This window comes from Hetaerina americana, unplaced genomic scaffold (assembly GCF_022747635.1).
Source record: "Hetaerina americana unplaced genomic scaffold, ioHetAmer1.1.p SCAF_4, whole genome shotgun sequence".
NCBI classification, from domain to species: Eukaryota; Metazoa; Arthropoda; class Insecta; order Odonata; family Calopterygidae; genus Hetaerina; species Hetaerina americana.
In genome coordinates, this window is record NW_027286985.1 from 21,198,945 (window position 1) to 21,219,707 (window position 20,763).

General features: G+C 42.6%; 1 protein-coding gene across 3 annotated transcripts in view; it reads right to left on the minus strand.

Annotated features, from left to right (window-relative positions):
* Pax (paxillin) overlaps positions 1-20,763 on the minus strand; it is a 483,495-nt gene that overhangs the window by 279,995 nt on the left and 182,737 nt on the right. The window contains exon 1 of one of the 3 annotated variants that reach the window (XM_071590643.1): positions 8,613-8,720. The exons of the other annotated variants lie outside the window; for them this stretch is intronic. Coding sequence (XP_071446744.1) covers positions 8,613-8,619 — 7 coding nt within the window. The 5' untranslated portion in view covers positions 8,620-8,720. Of the gene's footprint in view, positions 1-8,612; positions 8,721-20,763 lie in introns of those variants that run through there. 3 annotated transcript variants of the gene reach the window in all.

The following is a 20,763-nucleotide window of genomic DNA, read 5'->3' on the forward strand; positions in this document are numbered from 1 at the left end:
ACACTAACAAAAAAATTAAAAATAGGCAAGAATCGACAAAAACCATTATTTCAAACAATACCTATAATTATACATAAGAACACATAATCAGCGACAAGTTTCAAATATAATTGAAACTCACAAAAAATTAAAAATAGGCAAGAATCAACATAAACCATTATTTCAAACAATACCTACAATTATACATAAGAACATATAATCAGCGACAAGTTTAAAATATAATTGAAACTCACAAAAATAGTGCAAAAAGACAGTTCCTTATAAACGTTTAGTCCACTCACTAGATACCTAAATGATTTTAATATCAAAAGCTGAATTAATTCATTACACTGTAAGATATTCGTGACCATTGATATAAAAGAAACATCGATGTAATGACAATATTTATGAGAATGCGGCCGATCGCATTCGGCATCGCATTTGATGTTTATATTTTGGAAAACCACAACGGTGGTTTCAAGCATAGTAATATATAAGAGAAATCCAATTAACTTGTCACCTGCTTGAAATTTTAAGCGGCACTACTTCCATAGGCATAAGGGGATAGTACCCACATACCCTAAGGTTGAAGATGGTGTTTTGGTGCCGCCGAAAATTTCTAGTAACGATTACGGAGAGTTTCTACGTTTTCGTCAACACATTGCAGCATGAAACTTATAAGTCGCCTAATTTGAGCGGGAATACACCTTATTTGCGCGAGAAATACGAAGATGCACGGAAGTTGTGTAAATACTAGATGGCGACCTTGGTCCAGCCTTAAAGCGAAAGCAGAAAAAAAACGGGACGCACGCGGCCGAATTCCAGCGAGGGAATTCCAGAGCGGAAATAGCACCTGGGGGAGGGGCCAAGAGGAGGAATTAAGTGAGGGGAGGGGGCGAGAGAGCACTCGGTTAAATAATCACTGATGAAAAAATTGCTCGGCGGTAAAAGAGAAAGGAGGCAAGAACTTTTTTTCGTACCTGATCCTCCATTCGTCAGGCTGTCGCAAGTGAAAAAAAAATTGTCGCCGTAAAAATATCATTACCTCAAATTGCACAGACAAAATCAAACTGCTAACTTCCTAACTCTTGAATTAGGGTTAAAAACAGACAAAAGCTTGATCATTATTTTCTGCGTACACGTGGAAATCCTTGATATCCCGATGGCGATTTCAGTCATTGGCCGTTGAATGCAGTCCAGTGGAATATTAAGGTGTTTCTTAGGCTAACTATCGTTAAAACAATATAATAAACAACTCAAAGGTTTGCGAATACTAAGTTTATGTAAAAATATATATTTAAGAATAAAATTGATTTGTTTCCATAAACTGCCACGGCAGCATTACAAACAAAACTTAGCAGTGTTAATTGCTATGAAAAATCCCTTTATCTTCGAGCACCACTTTCAAAAATGTGAGCGATAAATTTTTAACCATGATATTGAACTGTCTCAAATGCATGAGGAGAATAAATTACGAATCCCATGGAAGTGAAATACCAATATTATATGTATGTTATTTTTTCGGGCGTTCGCGTCAAAAGACGTTTCGAATCATCAAATGGCGAAATATTACTCAGTGAGATGTGAAAATATGATTTGATCGCCCAAATAATGAATTCCGTGCTTCAATCTTCCGTAGTTCCAGCGAAAAACGATAGGATACGAGTACGGGGAAGAAGTTAAAAGGCAAATTTTCAGACAAAAAATCTTAAATGACAGACTTTCCTGGAATCAAAGCATAGAACACATTAACAGTCGAAAATATAATTAATCTTTTAAGTTTTCATTTGGTGAAAATCTGTCAAAAGTCAGATGCAATCCAAAGACGTCGGTTCGTGAATAAAATTCTTGATAATATGTATAAATAAAATGATATGACAAAATAGCGTTGTTATAATCAAGGTGCACTTTTTGAATCATCTTACATGAAGGAATTTTATCACGGACGTTTTCGACTAAGATACCCGGGTCTATACTTGTTTTTTTAAGTTTACATGAGTATAAAAAATGTGCACCTTATTTTCAAGACAAACTTGAAATTCTTAACATAAATTTATTCTCACTGACATTGTGATATAGTTTGATTGCACATACTGAAAACATAACATTAAGCACCTATGAAAACAACTAGGCAAATTCATATCCATGATGGAGCAATCATAGAAATTCTAGTCCGAACGTGTCACCGATGAGGAAAATGCGACTTGCCATATTTCATAATCTCTTTCCATGTTTGATTAAGCCAGCGGCAGGGCCTTATTTGGTGGATTTACAGATGCCGTAGGAGAACAGGTCTAAGGAGCGACTCGAAGGCTGTTTGGGCATTCATTCCCTCGCAGCTAACGTTTTCTGCAATCCGTTACGCAAGGATTCTCGGTCATCACACAACCGGAGCAATCGCGGTAATCCGTCTCCGGGGTGGTAAAGGGGATGGGATTTAACATCCCCCCCTTCGGTCAGCCCCCCAACCGCACGATCTGGTAACGCATCTTGGGAGGGTCATCCTCGAGCAACGACCTTGAATCGATAATGTCTTCATCTGAATCCGTACCTTTCCTTCCGGCTTGGGCGGAGCCCGAACGGAATGCTTAGCTCCTTACTCAAAGGTGGCTGCGGCCTGACTACGGATTAGTTATACAAAACTAGGAGATGGTGTCCTACTACCGATTATTATGATTATCTTAGAAATATATTTTATTTCCAAATGATCAAGTATCATACGAACACCCCGTTTTGATATGTTGAAAATTGTAAAAACTGTGAATTGTGTAAATGATGACACCATTTTCAGAGTTCCCTGGGAAATATATTAAAAGCCTCTCTGGGGAGAAGGAAAAGGACTCATATTCATATAATTTTCACAGAAATGAGAACGATGGGACGTTTTAGAACGTTTATATGACACACACTAGCATGTAGAAAAGAAAAAAACACATGGCAGAAAAAAATCGACTCACTTGTAAAATATTTCGCGGGTCACAGCCACCTCCATCAATGTGAGAGGAGTTAAACTGACATATATCAACCGGATTTGGTTTTGTAAGTAGTGAGTTCTGAGGAATTGAATGATCAGGAAAGATCCAGTTATTTAATGATTAGTTTTCCTTCGCATCTGCAACTTATTTAACAAGTGTTTTCAAGTGAATGTGTTTTTTCGGGTTCATAGGAGCCCATGTTACATCCGCCAAATTAAAAGGTAGAATTATGCAAAGCTTAGCGAAATAAGTCTATTTCTTAATCATCCCGGGCGATAAAATAAACTTTAGAGATGTTTTATCGAAAATTCGATGCGGTGCGGCCCCCGATTTCCCCGGACGAAGGAGGAGGGTGCGATGGGTGGGGCACTAGCTTCCCACCCCGAGATTCCGGGTCCGAGTACCGGCAGAATTTTGAAGTCATATCCTAAACTGATCTCTCCACGATCCGATCCTGATCTGATCGTGCCTCCACGTTGCACTCCAGATCTTGGAGAGGGAAGAACGAGTACGCCGTCCGTTGTATAGGACGTTAAATAATGGATCCCTTGCCATTTTTTGCCAAGAGTAGGGACTACATGCCGACACCGGGTTTCTCTTCACGTTCCCCTGAAAATGTTACCTAGACCAAATTACCCACCTATCCCTGATGGCGAAAATGACCTCAGCTGTCGGTCGCATTCCTCAGTGAGTGTTACCAAGGGATGAGAAAAACCATATGCTTGGAGTCGCGTGTTCTTCACGCCCGTGACCCTCGAGAATGCTGAGCTCCAGGAAGCAGTGAGAAATGTACAGAGAAAGAGGGGGGACGGAGGGAGGCAAGGAGGGTTGTAGAGGCCAGGTTCGAGCAGCAAGCCGCATTGTTAAAATCACGGCGCGCCGTGCGACTACAATAACACACTTCTTCGAGCCGAGCAAAACAGCATACCACGATTTTTACAACGCCGCTGCCTCCACATGGTTGGTGAGGGCGCAGGGGGAGCGAACGGAACCTGGAGAGGGGAAGGGGGAATGAGAAGGTGTTGGAGGGAGGGGGCTCTCTCTCTAAGAGTTGAATATGCGATACAGAAGTGATACGAAGGAGAGGGGGGATGTGAGGTGGTGGAGGAAGAAGGCCGGCGGCGGGGCGGGAGGCAGGGAGGGAGGGAGGGAGAGTGGTAAGAGGCGGTCAGGCAGGGAGTGGATGTTGGCGGAGGCCGGACGAGGCGACGGCCGGGCAGGGGGAGAAGGTACCCGGACGACCTCCCAAAACACGTGTCAACTCTTGTCCGGATTGCCCCCCCTTGCCGCGGACTCCCGTCGAAGGGGATGGCTCCCGCGGATCGGACGCACGCGAAACGAGAGGCAGGGCCGGTCGGGGACGCGGCGGAACATGAGACGACGGCCAGAGAATACGTTAACCGCGGAAGAATCCTCGGCTCACCCCCTTCCCCGACCTTCGGGGTGGGGGGTCGAAGGCGGGGAAACATCTTCGGAATGCAATCACGCTCGCCAACCGAACCGATCGAAACGACGCGAAATGGCCATCGGCAATGGCTGTGTGCGAATCGGGGAGCGGAATTGCGCAGATTCGGAGAATTCCCTGACGGTGGGCCCAGAGTAAGGGAGGGGGGGAGAGCCCATCTGGGACATGAATGCGGCCCACGGCCATTCCCGTTCCCATACTGTGCTTCGAAGTGAAATTTTGAAAGGAGGGACACCTTAAAAAGCTGTCGTACCTCACATTTTCCCGTAGAAACATCATATTTTGGGCGAAATTCACGTAAAAAATAAACATATTGCCGCATTTCATACAAGCTGGTATACAGATGTCAATCCTACTTTCTCAGTGGCACCTTCATGTGGAGAATTTAACGACAGGCAACCATATGTGAATGAACTCCCCTGAATATATGAATAGATCAATTCAGCAATCACATGGATATTTATAGCCTGCCAAGTTAATCATTCGTACAGGTATATTGAGCATGACTATTTTATCTTTTAACACAATCCTTCATATGAACTCTTAAAAACATGGAAAGATGGAGACTGTTGAGATTAAATATATTATGAATGCTGCACGATCCGAAATTGCCTATGAACAGTCTTTTCCAGGGAAGCATTAAAAAATGATATGAGCAATGAATGCCCCATAAACCTTTCCATAGTCCTAAAGACTTTCGTATTTTCTCTAGGATTTGAGAAAAATCTACGAAACGGAATCGGATTACATATTTAGTGAGCTACTATTCATTTGATGAACATAAGAATATTCGTGGAGCATTACGCTGTATTCTTAAATCCTTTAATACAGCTGTAATTATTTTCAAATCAACAATACATTATTTTTTTAAATCTGCAATTCAGAAATTTAAAAAAACACAGATTCGTAAATGCCAAATAGCAGACGAATAATTTCAATCATAAAAATACCATAAAGGCGTCCCTTTATCATCTTTTAAAAACATATGACATAAAAAAAAACTATGAACTATGCTTTGCTACATAAAATAAGAAAAGGCGTACCCTGATTAGTTTTATGCACTTTGCAGGTGGCCATACACAAACGTGTACTATCACAAGGCACTCTGGCTAAGTAGGGCACTTAAATTTCCGTGACTTGGGGACATCTGCGAGGTGACATCCAGTATCCCTGTTTACACAATGATATACGAGAATTGCCGAACAATGCCCACGCCCATTACGAAAGTTTGTTCTTGAAAGGAAAAGAAGGGAGTTACTTGGAAGGAACACAAGAAACGCATCTGATTCAAGTTTTCTACGGTAACGGTAAAATACGGCATAAGTCATCTACATAAATATCGCGACTTCCTCAAAAGACTAACGTATCATTTGCAAGCATGAGACAGCGAACAGTGACGACTCCTGTCCTAATCTTACATGATTCCTAGCATAAATAAGTTGCTGGTTCATGGTATCATGTACCACGAGCTGTCTCGAAACCATATTAAGTCAAGAGGATATTTTGAGTCTCAAAACTTTAACTTCATACCACAAAATAAATAGAATTTGGATCTTCGACCATCTTTGAAAGCTTCGACGTGCCAACGATTAATATAGCTAATATACATAAATAGGCACCTAATTCGCCGTACAACTCATTCGCAACGAAAGTTAGTAGTTAAATGAAATATGTTGCATTGAAATCAGGGGCTGGCGACAGTGAACAGTTGTCTGTTTGTCCCTACTCACATCTGCATATGGACTGCACCACTGTAAACAGTAAAAAACGACATTTCTGGGCACATTAACCAATCCTTACCCTCACTGCATTGGTTTATTTTTATACATCTGTGGTCGATATGATTACATCAAGTCTCACACATCCCATGATGACGCGGAATGAGGACTATCCAAAACACTTGTCGGGCCCCGCATCGCAATGAGACATCGCGCGAACACCACAAGCCGACGCACAACAATATTGCACCACAACCCCCGTCCCCTTAAGGGGTACCCCTCCGACCGCAAACGCCCCTTTTTGAGGGAGTCCCACGGCCTTCGGGGCATCCGGTCGTAAAAACAAAAACAATCTCCCCCACGAGTCGACTAAGCGAGCGCGGAGGATCCCGAGAAAAAGGTGGAGACCGACACACAAAACCAGAGCCAGTCCAACCCCTTCGGACGAAACCTTTGGATAAACTAATAAACGCAGCGTTTATTAACTACCCGCCCTAAAATGAAACCCTTCCCCACACACCACACCCCCGCCCACCCCCGTCTGCTTCACCCACCCAGAGGTTAAGCGACGGCTTAGGCCCCCGCCAACCCTCTGCCCCCTAACCAACGCAGCGGCGGGTGTGTGTCTGAGTCTGTGTGTGCCGACGACACGCCTTCGGTCCCGCAGCCACAGATGGCGGCGGGAAGGCTCTCCCGACTCGTCCCGCTCCCTTTCCCCTCGAGGGAAGGAAGGCGTGCGGGAAAACCGTGGGGGGGAGGAGGGATGGAGAGGAAGGGCGGGACTAGGGAACGCGAAAAACTCCCCCGATGGAAGAAGACACCACGCGCACGTGTTGTGGAGATGGATCGCTCGCGTGGAGAGACTCGGGGGCGGATAACTTAAACGCGGTGACAACACAGCGCGGAGGACTTTTCGCTTCCCAAAATACGCGAATGAAAGACCCAATGTTCAGCGGGAGAGCGGGTACCACCTCACGAAGCCGTGGACAGTCACGTTCCAATCCGCGCATCGGAGACATACGCGTAAAATGTTGGCACTCACGATCGGAACACAGTTTATGAGACGAAGAAAAGCGATTCTGGACCATCTACCAACCGTTGGAGGTCCAATCTTCTCTCGGAACAACAAGTTGGAAACGCTGCTGCATAACCATGGACGGCATCTCCCGCAGTTTCTTGGAATTAGACTCATACATCTTTTGCTCAAACAAAGGAATAATTGACTGGACCATTTATTTGGACTTATCTGATTAAATAATTACTCATAAAAAACCGCTGGTGTGTACTTAAATAGAAGACATACGTCTCAATGCATATGGGATGAAAACAACTGAAATATTCGACTTTGAAAATCGCGACGTGATTCAAACTGAGAATGGCAAAAAGAGCGACGTATCGATACTGCGGTGTGAATGACTGCATCGAATTTTCTATTGTCATCAATCCGGAGACTGCGGAATTCTGTTTTTCCAAATCCAACCAAACTTGGACGGGATACATTCGTCCAACGGTCTCCCTTCAGGGGCCGTCCTTTCCATTTTCCCTGCTGATGATAATGGGGAAGATATCGATACAAAGGAGGAGACGGGGGAGGGAAAGAGGGAGGAGGAGACGAGGGAGCACGAAAGACTCCCAGGCGATACGTGCGAGGGGTGGGCGGGCGTTAGTGCGCTCGAAAAGATAGAGGAAAAAATAAAACAATGACGTCCACGCACACGGGAGGAGAACAGAGAGGAGCATTCTGCACGAAGCGCGTATCTAAACCGGACCTGTGAGCGCATATATTACAATGCCCGGGCCCACACGGCCTGCACAGCTGTCGAGGAAGAAACAGATTGTGCCGTTTCAAAACACTTTGCCAAGGATCCGACGCGATGAACCGCAGTGCGAAAATGCGAACTGTGAGACTGGCGTGAAGTCATTAAACTATAACGATAATTCTTCGAGCTTTCAACAGCAAAGACGCTTCACTCGAATATAATTTTCATAAACAAATACTAACATCTTCATAGATGCTCCGTCGATAAACACTTAAATAATATGAATACTCCGGACAATGGCAGAGGACAAAATGGATATTTCAAACGTCCACGGAACGATGCAATATTATTTATGCTTGATGAAAAAACCACTGCAAATAACACACTTATTCAAAACCTGCAAACTCGAATCCGACTAAGCATTAGTAATGCTTTAGATGAATAATTATCACCATGTCATTGCCGATGTCTGACGACCATTTGGTCGTGGGAAGATGATGCTTCGGCTCCATCCAGTAACGGCAAAAGGAACGAACATAGAGGAACACTTCAAACACACTTGAGCCGAAAAACCCGGAAACCTCAAACGGGGACACTTGTCACAATTCACAGAAACCATCGCGGCCGACGGAACGACCCATCCCACGCGAATTCCTCAGCCGGAGAGCTCGATTCCCTCACTAGAGGAGAATCCCACAACCATATCGGGACTTACCGTTCATGGCTGTCTGCTGTCTTCACGCCGGCAAGGATTTATATTTCAACTTATTAAGCGTGCTTGCGCGCGTCGTTTCCCCGAATCCGATGGCCTGCTGGGACTTCGCTGCGGCAACGAGCGAGCGAGAGGGTCCGACGACGACCTCGGCGAACTTCCGGCAGGGCGGCGCGGGTGGGGGCGTCGGGAGCGGAATGACGAAGAGGCAGAGACGACCGACGAAGCGGCGGACTGGAGTCTCAGCGCGGGAAGGAGCCGGCGGAACCGAACTTGCACCTCGGGGAGGGCGGGAGGGGAGAGCACGTCAAAGGGGATAGCGGCGGGCGGCTTCGTCACGCGGGAGAGCACTCTCCCCTCTCAATACGGGACGAAGCGGGGGCGGGAAGGAAAAAGAGCGGGAGAAGGATCGAGAGGAGTGCGGCGAAACCCCAACACGCGCTCCGATACGACACTCTCGCTATCTCGAACAGCGCTCCGCGTCCCGTCCAAGGGGAAAAGGCAAGCCACGGCGCGCACAAGAGAGAGTGAGTGAGTGAGCGGTAAAATGAAAAGAGATGCTGTCGCACTGGCGGAGTGAGCCGGCCACCTTCTTCGTGGAGGGGGAGTGGAGGACTGAGGAGGAGGGAGTTGGAAGCCTGGGGGTGTGTTTGGGAGGGAGGTAGCAAGGAGGAAGAAGAGAGAGAGAGAGTGAGAGACGGGGAGAGGGGTGGGAGGAGGAAAAGACTGGAGAATAAGGAGAAGAAGGGGCGTAACGGGTGGTTGGAGGAATGACGGGGGAGATGGGGAAGGCCCGGACCGAAGCGCCACCTCAGTCAGCCACCTCCCAACACCCCCTCCTTCCCACAACCAAACTCCATGCGATGGGTTTATGCTGCGAGATGATCGTACGTGAACATCGCCGTTGCGATTCAAATAGAATAACCCAAAAAAACAATGTACACACCGTTGATCTCAGACATGACGACGCATTGCTTCCCATATAAAACATCGAATTTCTATATTACGCATCGCATCCACATCTTAGCAATACGATTCGACTTAATTTCCATAACTTGACTCAATTTACACGTCATCCTCGACTATACATCGCCTATATTTCGGGTGATCACATTATTTAAATAATTCGATACATCATTCGACCTCATTACCGTCAGCTTCGTGTGCCAATGTTAATGAAATGGATCGCAAAAATATGAATAAACAAAATTTACATCGCAAACCCTATTCACTTTCACCTTACGCGATGTATCGCATTATCGCGCCATTTTCCTTCATCTTCCCTATTTTTTGTAAAACCTTCCGTATTCATATAACAAAATTGACGAATTTATATCTCAATATCATACATGCCCCTTCATTCGTCCCAATCGTTTTCATTTTATGCAGTATTGTGTGACGGTTTTTAAATTATTTATTAATATGTTCTAATTTTATTCGAACTCAAACTCAATGTATTTCGAAAAAACGGACTGCGAGAAAGTAGAAGGATAAAAACAATATTTATGTCGCATCCTCACATCGTATTTTCACCGCGGTCGATATATCGCATCATCGAACTGTCCCAATATGGTGCTCCACGAGCATAGACAGAAAGCGAGAACCTCCACCCCTTCAATCTCCGACCCCGAGGCCCTCAAAACCAAATACCCAACTTCCTCCTTCGCAGAGCACCCATCCCCTACCCCTTCAGAATACGCTCCGGAGCGGCGACGGCGAAAATGAAAGCCGAACTTGTGGAAGCACTAAGTGCAGGTCGACAGCATTGGGTCGGCACTCCACATATACGGGAGACTGCCGGGCGGCGTTATTTTTAAGGGGGGGGTTGACCGCGGCCAGCTTGATCAATCCTCGGGGCGAGTAAACACATCGCCAAACTTTCTCCGCGGGGAGCCGATGCCGGATCGAGATATCAATGAATCTTGGAGAGAGGTGAGCAGATCGATGGCATCCGAAAAATTAAAATGAGTATTTAGGGTCCCCCAGCAGAAATATGGTTTCACTGCACGTGTCGTGGGAAAAAGAATCGAGAGAGTTAAGGAACGGCGTCACTTCAAAATTGGGATATGCGGCATGTCTTAGGGATTCATAAGTGAAAGTGTTCATGTGATGATCAAGTGAATTTCAAAGAAAATAATTGCAGGTTCGATTGTTAAGAAATGAAAGCGTCAAGGGCGAGTCCGAGTTATCCTATAGGATAACTAGGATGAATGGCCCTCCAAACAAGAAGAGTGCAAGCATGATTGACATTTTTAGAAAAGTGAAAAGTACACAATCGTTTATTACAGAAACCGAGGGAATTATTAGCGCCCAACATTTCATCGTTCGATTAGACCATCCACATAACATTTTAGAACTGGACTCCAGCGAGAACAGATTTACTCCTTCGCCTCATTAATTCGTGACCACGATAAAATAAGGTTAAATATCATTGCTACATAAATACAACCTAATTTACGAGCATATACTGATGGATACTGTCTTAACACCCTCTGCACCATTACGCCCCAGGACGAGCAGCAGTTCATAACTGAGATTTATATGTACTACAACATATTTATAAAAGTAGCAACATTAAAATAGGACAACTGACAATATTTCGTATTAATAGTAAAACCAAATTAGGTCTCAAAAATTAAAATCTAATAAAGAGATGCGGTCGAAGAGAAAATGCTGGATCGGATAACTACTTAAACTCATACCCTTATTTGTTTATCTCTCACGCCCACGGTCAATAAACTTTCCATGACGTTTAAGTGGGTAGCCTGCATATAAGCACCGCTAAAACTGAGTTTTCTACACAAATTTTCTCCATATCTGAAATTTTTACTACGGAGAATTTTTTGTTCGATTTAGCAACTAAGGAGGGCATTGTAGCTTGAGGTATGTGCACAGAAATCAGCATCAGCAAATTTTCTCCTCTTGTACTACAGGATTATTAGGATAACTAGGGCAGAAAAAAATCCAGTGAAGAAGAAAGTCGGATGGATATCTAAGGAACGGATATAAAAGATATTAACTTCCAAATTATAGAGTAAAATAATACAGAAACTGTAAGACTGAAACGGTTGTTAATCCCTTGCATGAATAGTCGTCAGGACAAATATTGGTTAAACGCGTCAATACCTGTGATACACCACTTTCTCTCTTGGCTTTATCTTAAACGAAAACAACATAAAACAGGCAAGAAACTGGCCACAGATATAATGTTAAAGGCCAAATGTCATGGCATCCCATTACACACGTATACGGGCGCTTGCATTGCATGATCTAGTTGTACAAAGTTAGGCCCGAGATCGTTGTCTAATGTAGTCTTCACTGAAAAAATACTACGCAAATAAGGATTATGCTCGCTTTCACAGATATTTATAGCTCGAAATGGATTTAGTCGTCAAGATAACTAAAAGCCAATTTCACCACTAATGATCTAAAATGACAAGTAACAGTTCCGCAAGAATTCCTGAGCTAAGATTTTGTAGATGAGGCTGAGAAGAAACTGGTTCATATACACCTAACATTAGCGAGGAGAGGACTATTTTTTTTTGCAGAGGCCGACGGACCAAGACCGAAGCGTAGACTGGAGGAGAATAATGATAATGGCCAAAAAAGTAACTAAACTAAGAGGTCGAATTTTGATGCGAACGCTGATTATATCTCCTTAGCAATATTTTATGAGATACCCCCTCATATTTTATCTTTTAACTTTCTACCTCCAAAGTCCCATTTGTTATTTCTCGTCCTTCCATTTGCCGTCCACAGCTGGCTCCTGATCGCGATAGCAAAGTGGGATTGAAGAAGGCGCAGGAATTGGTGAAAGGTAGGACCTCATTTGGTGTGAAATTTGACGAGTGCTTCAGCACCACCATACGTGGCTGGGGGTATTGTGTCGCGTCAAATTAGACCCGAAAAAATCAAACGACTTTCGCAAGAAAAAGCAATCCTCGCAGTACCGAAACAAATTCCTTACTCTTCCGAAAGCAACCATGAAAATAAATTGAAACTTTTCTGCGGAACTTTACTCAACAGACTGCGAAACTTTGAGCCAAATTGAGGCAAACTTTTTGTGACTTTCCCATCGATTACAAGCGTCATGAAAAATGTAAGATACTATGTTAAACGTCACTTTGTGAACATTTCTAGTATTCAGGATCATTAACAACTACGTAAAAATTCACACTTTGTATTCAAAAGTTAACCAACAATTGTCAGTATCAAGGATGACACCCTGATAATAACAAAGGTTGTCGTGTCCGGTTAATTATGAAAATACAGTGTGAACCCTAATAGATTTGTCCATTCCACAGTCATGGGCTATGCCAAAAATGTTACGAAACGTAAACCATTATTTAGTTTCTCTTTACCGCTTATTAGCCATGTGGCACTGTAAACTCTCAAGGTTATGCACTGCAGCATGACATCAATACACCTTAGTTCATACACTCGTGTGGTCTTGTTTGAAGCGGGGAAGGTGTCAAAATACCTTGCAGTGGCCATTTAACATATGAAAAAATCCCGTCCAGTGAGGTCTTGAGAAGCTTACGTCGTCTTGGAATAGAACAGCATAGATCCTATGCCAATGTTTTCTGAGGTTGAATAAAACCCCGGGAGCAAAGATCAGAAAGCTATTTATCCCCAATGCGGTCGGATGAATATTTCGCGATCTCTCACTCAAAATTTTCAGAAGTATATCCGGGGAAATCAGAATTGACGGTTCAAGGACTCCATGCTATTAATCAAATTCCAACCCGTCCACAAAAAGTCATTTTGAGGGATGCTCCGTCATCAATTTAAGAAGTTCAGGAGTTTTTGACCTTGCTTAAGTTAATAGGATTATCTTTATCATTGGGGTAACATATAATGATTCCCCTATAACATCGATTGTGTAAAGATTACTTTTGGATCCAACTAAGATTTCTGGCCTGCTAATGAAACACCTAACTTCTTCATTTGTAAGAATATCGTGAAATGATTTCAATTAATTGTTTACAAATCAGGACCAAGAAGTTTGACATTCTTACCAATATAGTAGGCAGGTTTTAAATGACAAATCACGGAGACCTTCAGAATGAAGCGAAAGGAAATCACGAAAGGTGTCAATTAGAAAGGATATCACTATCAGATCTGCGATTTCCCGGATAACGGAATGCACAGCCATCAGTGTTCGGCAAATGAGATTTAGGACCAACATTTTTGGCACGGGACTGCTACTGCAGCTTCCATTTCATCCAAATTGCAAATATTTCTAAAACTACTCGTACATTACTAATTGTGAAATGTAACAATGTGCACATACTTGAAAACTTTGATATTGTGACACCTACTTTGTCTGCTGCCTGGGGCCGATATATGCCACACCAATATTTTTCACGACTCTCTAAACAGACGTCTCCTTTCTGGTGTCAGGTCTGATGAAAACAATTCTGTAGAGGGATACTGACAAATCAATACTATTATTGTGCATGCGAATTCAGATTCACTACAATTGTGTCCAAGATACAGGTGCGCATCGGTCGACGGGTCACACACTCACTCGCGTTCGAAGCATCAGCAAAAGGCTCACTTCTTTCGAGCATTAAACAAATTCACATCTAGTAATTCCGAACCGAAATGCTGATGCACTCAACCACAACTTTTAACGCAGGTGGCTCTACGTAGCCTAGTTAAAGAGGGCTAGGAATCATTAATAATTTTTATTGATCAGTAAAATGACTTTCATACTGTCAACATACGAAAACGTGCTGTTTGATGGCGAAGGTTTTTACGACGTCGTTGTAAAATTTTAGCGAGGCTTTTTATGACCTACTTTTTGCGCTGAGTAATTTAACATTTGTACTGCAAATCAAATCCGTTATATTTCTAGCGTATTACAAGATGTGAATTCGCCGAGGGCAGAATCAGATATAGTATTTACGCAGCTCGTTTCAGCGTAATACTGAGACCTGTAATTACCAATTGAAATAACAATAAACAAAAATAAATTGTCCATACTCATGGTCGTACATACACTGCATGTACTACAGTCGTTCAGAACGCATTAGTGTACGTAATTTGATGACAGGTATCCTCTGATTTAAAGCCACCGATATTTTTAGAACAATAGAATTTGATTTATCCCTTCAATTTTCGCAGTCATATTCTTGCTCTTATATTGAGTAAGAACATCACAGATATGTGTAACTGAGAAAGAGGTATCAATATGGACTTCGGGTAACCAAGTATGAGGTTCTTTACTTCTGACATAGAAGGGGGATAATTTTGCAAGACGAATTATCAGCATTCGTAATAAACAGGCGACTTACTTGGTTATCTCGCAGATACGGAAAAAATAAGAGACTAGTGCTAAATCATAAACGCGACAGAAAACTTTCTACAGGTTCAAAATTACAATAAAATTCACAAAAAGAAGCATTTTCCTTTTTTCATTCTAAATAGCCTAGTACGTCCTCATCATCTCATCTAGACTTAATTGTTGTCTTTATTACTAGCAGCTCCTCTCGTATGCGTAGAGAAGTACATCTCACTTAATGGCTTAATTTACCTGTACATAGTCATCATGAAGTACATTATTTGGATTATTTTAACACATACTTTGTTTCAATGCAACAATTTCAAAGTGTAAAAATCATTCGCCTTGACTGGGATTTTTACACTCTGAAATTGTTGCATTGAAATGCACATTAGCGGATGACTCCGTTAAAAGTTACTGTTGCGGCATGTCCCGCAATTTCTTTCGAACACACTTTGTTACTAAAAATTAGGAAAAATAAGATTTTCCATGTTGATACCATGAATGCAATCACCCCCTGCCATAAACCTTAGCGATGTCTTGTAGGTTAATGTGTAGATAGGTAGTTTTATTTCGATCCTGAGGTATTCTTATGAAGTATATCAATGGCGACTTGGATTCGGACGAAAAAATAACTGTCACAACCTTACTCCGCACCACCTCGAGACTCGCATGTTCACAAATGAAACAACTTTGTATAATATTCCACACATTTAATATCTACGTGGAATATTGCATAGTTTTTCGATGGTCATTATGATACATTTCCACAGAGCTAATTCACCTATCACCTACTTTAAGAGACGGACGCGGTCAAATATCTATAACCAAACACCGAAATGACGGTAAACAAGGAAATAGACAGATAAATAAATTCGGACGCTCGGGTACATTGGGTTCAACAACCTGCTACCCATCGGGCTGCAACGCACCCAAGATCGAGTGTTTGTGAAATTCATTACAAACAAATAAGGGGAAATTGGAGCAAGACTTTGAGAATCACATTTCTTCCCCATCTTAGAGATTAGTGGGGAAACGGATGCTTGGGCGGGCGGGAGAGTAATATGAAAGCGTCGCTTGTTACACCTCGGGAGTGTTAAAAAAAGCGGGGGAGAGGAGAAGATGGGGGGGAGGCTGTGAGCGTCCCAGAGTAGAAGGAGATGACTGTTGAGCCGGCCTAACCTACTTAACATATAAGGGAGATAGATAAACTGCCGCTTGCTCTCCTGAGTTTTCTCCCCACCTCCAAGATTTGATACAAGGGACGAATAGACGGCCTGCTCGAGACAAGGTGGTGGCTTGCGGCAGTGTGGGGAGGACATAAGGCGTCGTTTTTCTTGGCCACTAAGGTTTGTTACACTCCTCCTCGTCCCGAGAACCGAGCCACGATTAACACAGATTCATTCCGCGAGATTTCGTGATAGTGCTCCCGCAGACGACGCGACCTGCCAACGAACGTCGTCCGCCCCAATCGAACTACGTAGTGCGACTCTACGACGAAGCGGTGAGAAAGGCGGCTTAGATAGAAAAAAGATTTCGAAAGTACAGGTGGACAAGAGAGGATATTGGCTGATACGAAGGGATAATTGTCTCTCTGCATGAAGGATTTCTGATTTCTCAAAACAATTAATTAGCATTCAATCCTCGTTCCTTGAGTTGTGGACGTTGCTCTTATACGCGTGATAAGATTGAACACAGTGGAGATTTCCCATATTTTTGAACAATGAAAATAATTACCAACATATCTAAGTACTCTCGTTCGTATCCATGATTGCATTGTATGCATGTATAATTTTCTTTTATATGCTTAACTGACTGAAAAATAACCATTACTATCCGCTCGTATCTAATGAGTAGAATAATATTAAAGGTTTGAATATTCTGGTGTACGAACACTTGTAGATAAACCCAGTCGCTTCTACCGCTTCTGCTATATAACTCCTCTATTACTATATTTTAGCAATACTTAAGATGAGTCGCGAATTCCAGATGTGGAGTAATCCCTAACGTTACAAACCGATGCCTGATTGCAGGATACCATGAAGATTGAGACGCATCTTCTCTTGAGTACGTTAAATAAATAATGAATGTTGTATAAATTTACTATAATCTTAGTTCCATTTCTTAAAATGTAAATAAATGAGAACTTATGGGTCATAATCGGACAACTAGGTCATCACAGCGATTGCTAGTCTGCTAAAAATCCCGTCTGGAAACACATTTCGATTTTTCTCCCCATTCAGCCACAAATGATGCTTAAAATGCTTTAACTGCACATTTTTCGCTATTTAAATCCATCTTTTCTTTATTATATTTAAACCAGACTTTATTTAAATACTATATTTAAACCAGACTATATTTAAACCAGACTATATTTAAACCAGATTTTTTCAATCTACTCTCGATCAATCATGATCAGCGTTTGAATAATGATCTACATTATTTGAATTATTTTACACGCATGAAATTAAGAAAAACAATTTTCACGGCCACATTCTGCAGTGTACTCGTAATCACTCCCTGCCACACATATTATCGGTGGCTTACAGGGTACCATGTAGATATATGGATGGATAGAGTAAAGCCAGGGCCCTGGGGCTGCATTTGACGAGCGTCGATTAAGTACAGTTTCACTGACGTAAGCAAAGTACAGAGGATTAAAGTATCTGGCACTCAAAGATTTTTCCGCAAGAAATTCCTAAGTTTCGTATGCCAAGCCACGCTACTCTAAGTGCAATTACCAGGCAGTATCGTGACCATTTCCACGCGGATGTGCGTGGATTACCGCAATGAAATCCGTTTGAATTCGATGCCTACACGATAGGTTTCTATACCATGGCAATGAGAGAATTCCTTCATTCGTGAGAATGCAAACATCATCGCATATATCGCACTCAAAGTCGAGCTTAATACATTTCAGGTTGAAATGCAGCGCTAAGTGACCATGAATACGAGTACAACAATCGTCGCGTTTCGATCAGAGCTCCTTTATGCAGGCGACGTTACGAATTTCGAATTCGGAAGGCATCATATACATAACAAATCGATTTAGATGTGACTCAGTCCGATAGTAATAAGTCATCACTGCCATTGTCTGTCGCCCTGAGGCGTGAGTCATGTGCCCGGCGCTGATCTCTACACCATGACCAAATATGACCACGGACATACACTTAACATGAAGAGAGCCTTCAAGTTGTTACCCTGGAAGACGTGACACACGAAATTAGATTAAAAAGCGATTATGACCAAGGATGGATGTGACCTGTACATCTCAAATAAACATGAATCAATCATTGGAAAAGGCATTCATTACAACTTCCTCTCTAGATATCTCACGTATTAACAACATCGTTACATAACTACTGGAAATCAATTATAATAGAAAAACCACCATAAAAATTAAAATGGGCGGTATGGCAAGATTTTATCAATGAGTTAGTGAGGACACAATTCTATTCCCAGGAAATGCAACCGTTAGCTAAGGGTTTAACAGAAAAGGAATGGAACGCCTATTACCTTACTATTATTTCCGTTTAATGAAATCAAATAAATTATTAAAATTTCAATTTTACTGCATGTATACGCTTAACGCTGTAAAATTCAATCCTGGCAATTTATGCTTACAAAAGTTTTCCGATAATATTTCAAATCATTTACATGAGGAATGAATATTTAATCAATATAATTTTAATTCTTGAACATTAAAAAGTAGATGTACTAGTTATAAGCCCAAAGACTGCTCGTAAATAGATATTTAATTCTTTTAATCCCAGTAAATTACAAGAAATGAGCAAAATCGGAAGACCCAATACATTTTAGATGTATTTTTACATCTAAATCTATTAGAAAAATGTGTGTACATGTGATGACATAAAGCAGATATTTGCAGGTGATGCACAAGGGTAATAGTGGGAAAGGACGATAAGTACGCCGGTATCTAAATAAACGTTTTCTTTCGTATTTCTGTGCTAGCTTTTATCTTTCTAATAATATTATTTTATCTATTTAAATATTATTTGCTAGTTCATATAGCAGATATGATGAAAGGTATACATGAAATTCTTTTCAACAATGAATAAAACTTACCAGAGCCACATTAATGAGGCGATGTGTAACTGATTTTTTCTAAGTCTGGTCATGTATCTAAATGGTCATGTATCTAAAACCACTAAAAAGAAAATCCTACTAGCCATGAGTTTCACAACACGCTACGGTTAAGTGAAGAGTTTACGTAAGAGTAACAGTATAAAACGTAACAATATATGTTCAACTTGTCGGTAAAGACCAGAACAAAATTGCGTGACAATATCAAAAGTCACTGTCTTCTAACTAAAGTTTAATAGCAGTGGTTAGAGCATACATCTTACTAAGCCTCATGGCATTTGAAACTCAAATATTTATGATAGAGAGTTCCATTTCTTTCGCCGTGGGGAAAAATATTATATCACCGGAGGCTCTTCTCAAGACTTTCAGCTCCAGAGATACCGGCATGCGTACCATCAAAGATCAGACTAGTACCAGAAAACCCCTCTCACCTGCGACTGGTGATACGAGCATATTACGATTTGGCAAATTTTAATGGCCAGCGGTTATTAAAAACATATACGCAGCCTCCTTCAAAAAACAGCACGGCGCGATCTGGGTAAAACATTACGTATGAAATGCTTTAATTTCCGAACAGAAGCGATATTTTTCCCCGAAGGCACCAAATTCCTTGGACGGACTGAGCATCTTACGAGGGCTGAGATAACAAGCGGGGGAGCTGGGAGGGGCAGCGAGCACTAGGTTGACAAGAGACTATATCGATTGGTTACGTAAACGGGGACTTCCGGTGTGATACGATAAAGTATGACGAGGAAGGTTTAGTAAGAAACACATCGGCTTGGAACTGATGAGATGAATTTGACGCCAAGAGTCAATTTATTTACATTCCCTAAATGTAAGTAATTCGGTAAATGTAAGGGGCAAGAAAATGGACGGGAGTTGCCCATTAAATGAACTATGAAATTATACATACATGAGAACCAATCCGTGATTTTTTTTAATGTTAACAGTGTGAGGTTCCAGCTGAAATCAGCAGCGAAGGCAATAAATCATACGGTTATGACTGCGCCTATCGGTAATTCCATTTTAATCGTCCACTAAATCATGAAAGTAGACGGACGAATATGCATTCAGTACCTCCAACCTTATTCTCGTTAGGTGTTATCACATAAGGATTGTGAATTCAAACACGCGATAGCCCGCAGGTGAGAATGCAGAGGCATATGATGAACTGCCTGTTTTCTTGCATCGACAGTTACTCCAGATGATATGTTCTCGGAGGGGAGAAAAAATAACGCACTTGATTTCCTACGCGTGCCCTGGGAAAGTATGCCGGACACGTCCCACATCTATCCTCCCCCGGCCTCACTTTGCTCGAGCCCCTGCCCCCCTTCCCAACGTCCGTTTCCTACCCCCAGATCCCCCCCACTTACCGCCCCACTCTCGAAGGTTGGTCCGGCCGTCTGACTGACCTTGCTCCCGCAAACATCCGTTCGCTCCGCGGCCAGGGAGTTGAGTGGAGAGAGGGGGCGCGAAGGAGAGATATAGGGGAGGATATTCCTGGAAAAAGGTTCAGTGTGTTTGCACTTTGGGGGAGAGGAAGCGAGGATGGATACGTGGGAATGGAAGTGTGACCGGGGTGTACGGTGGGAGGGGGTGGGGGGGGGGTGTGGTGATGCTGTCGCATCCTAAAGGAAGTGGTGGTGAGGTGGGGCTGGGTGACGGATGGTCCGGGAACGGAGAGAGGGTGAAGCCAAATTGGGAAAATGCAGCCGGCACTACGTTCCGAGCTCTGCGCCAAACTTTCCGCAGCGACGCAGTGTT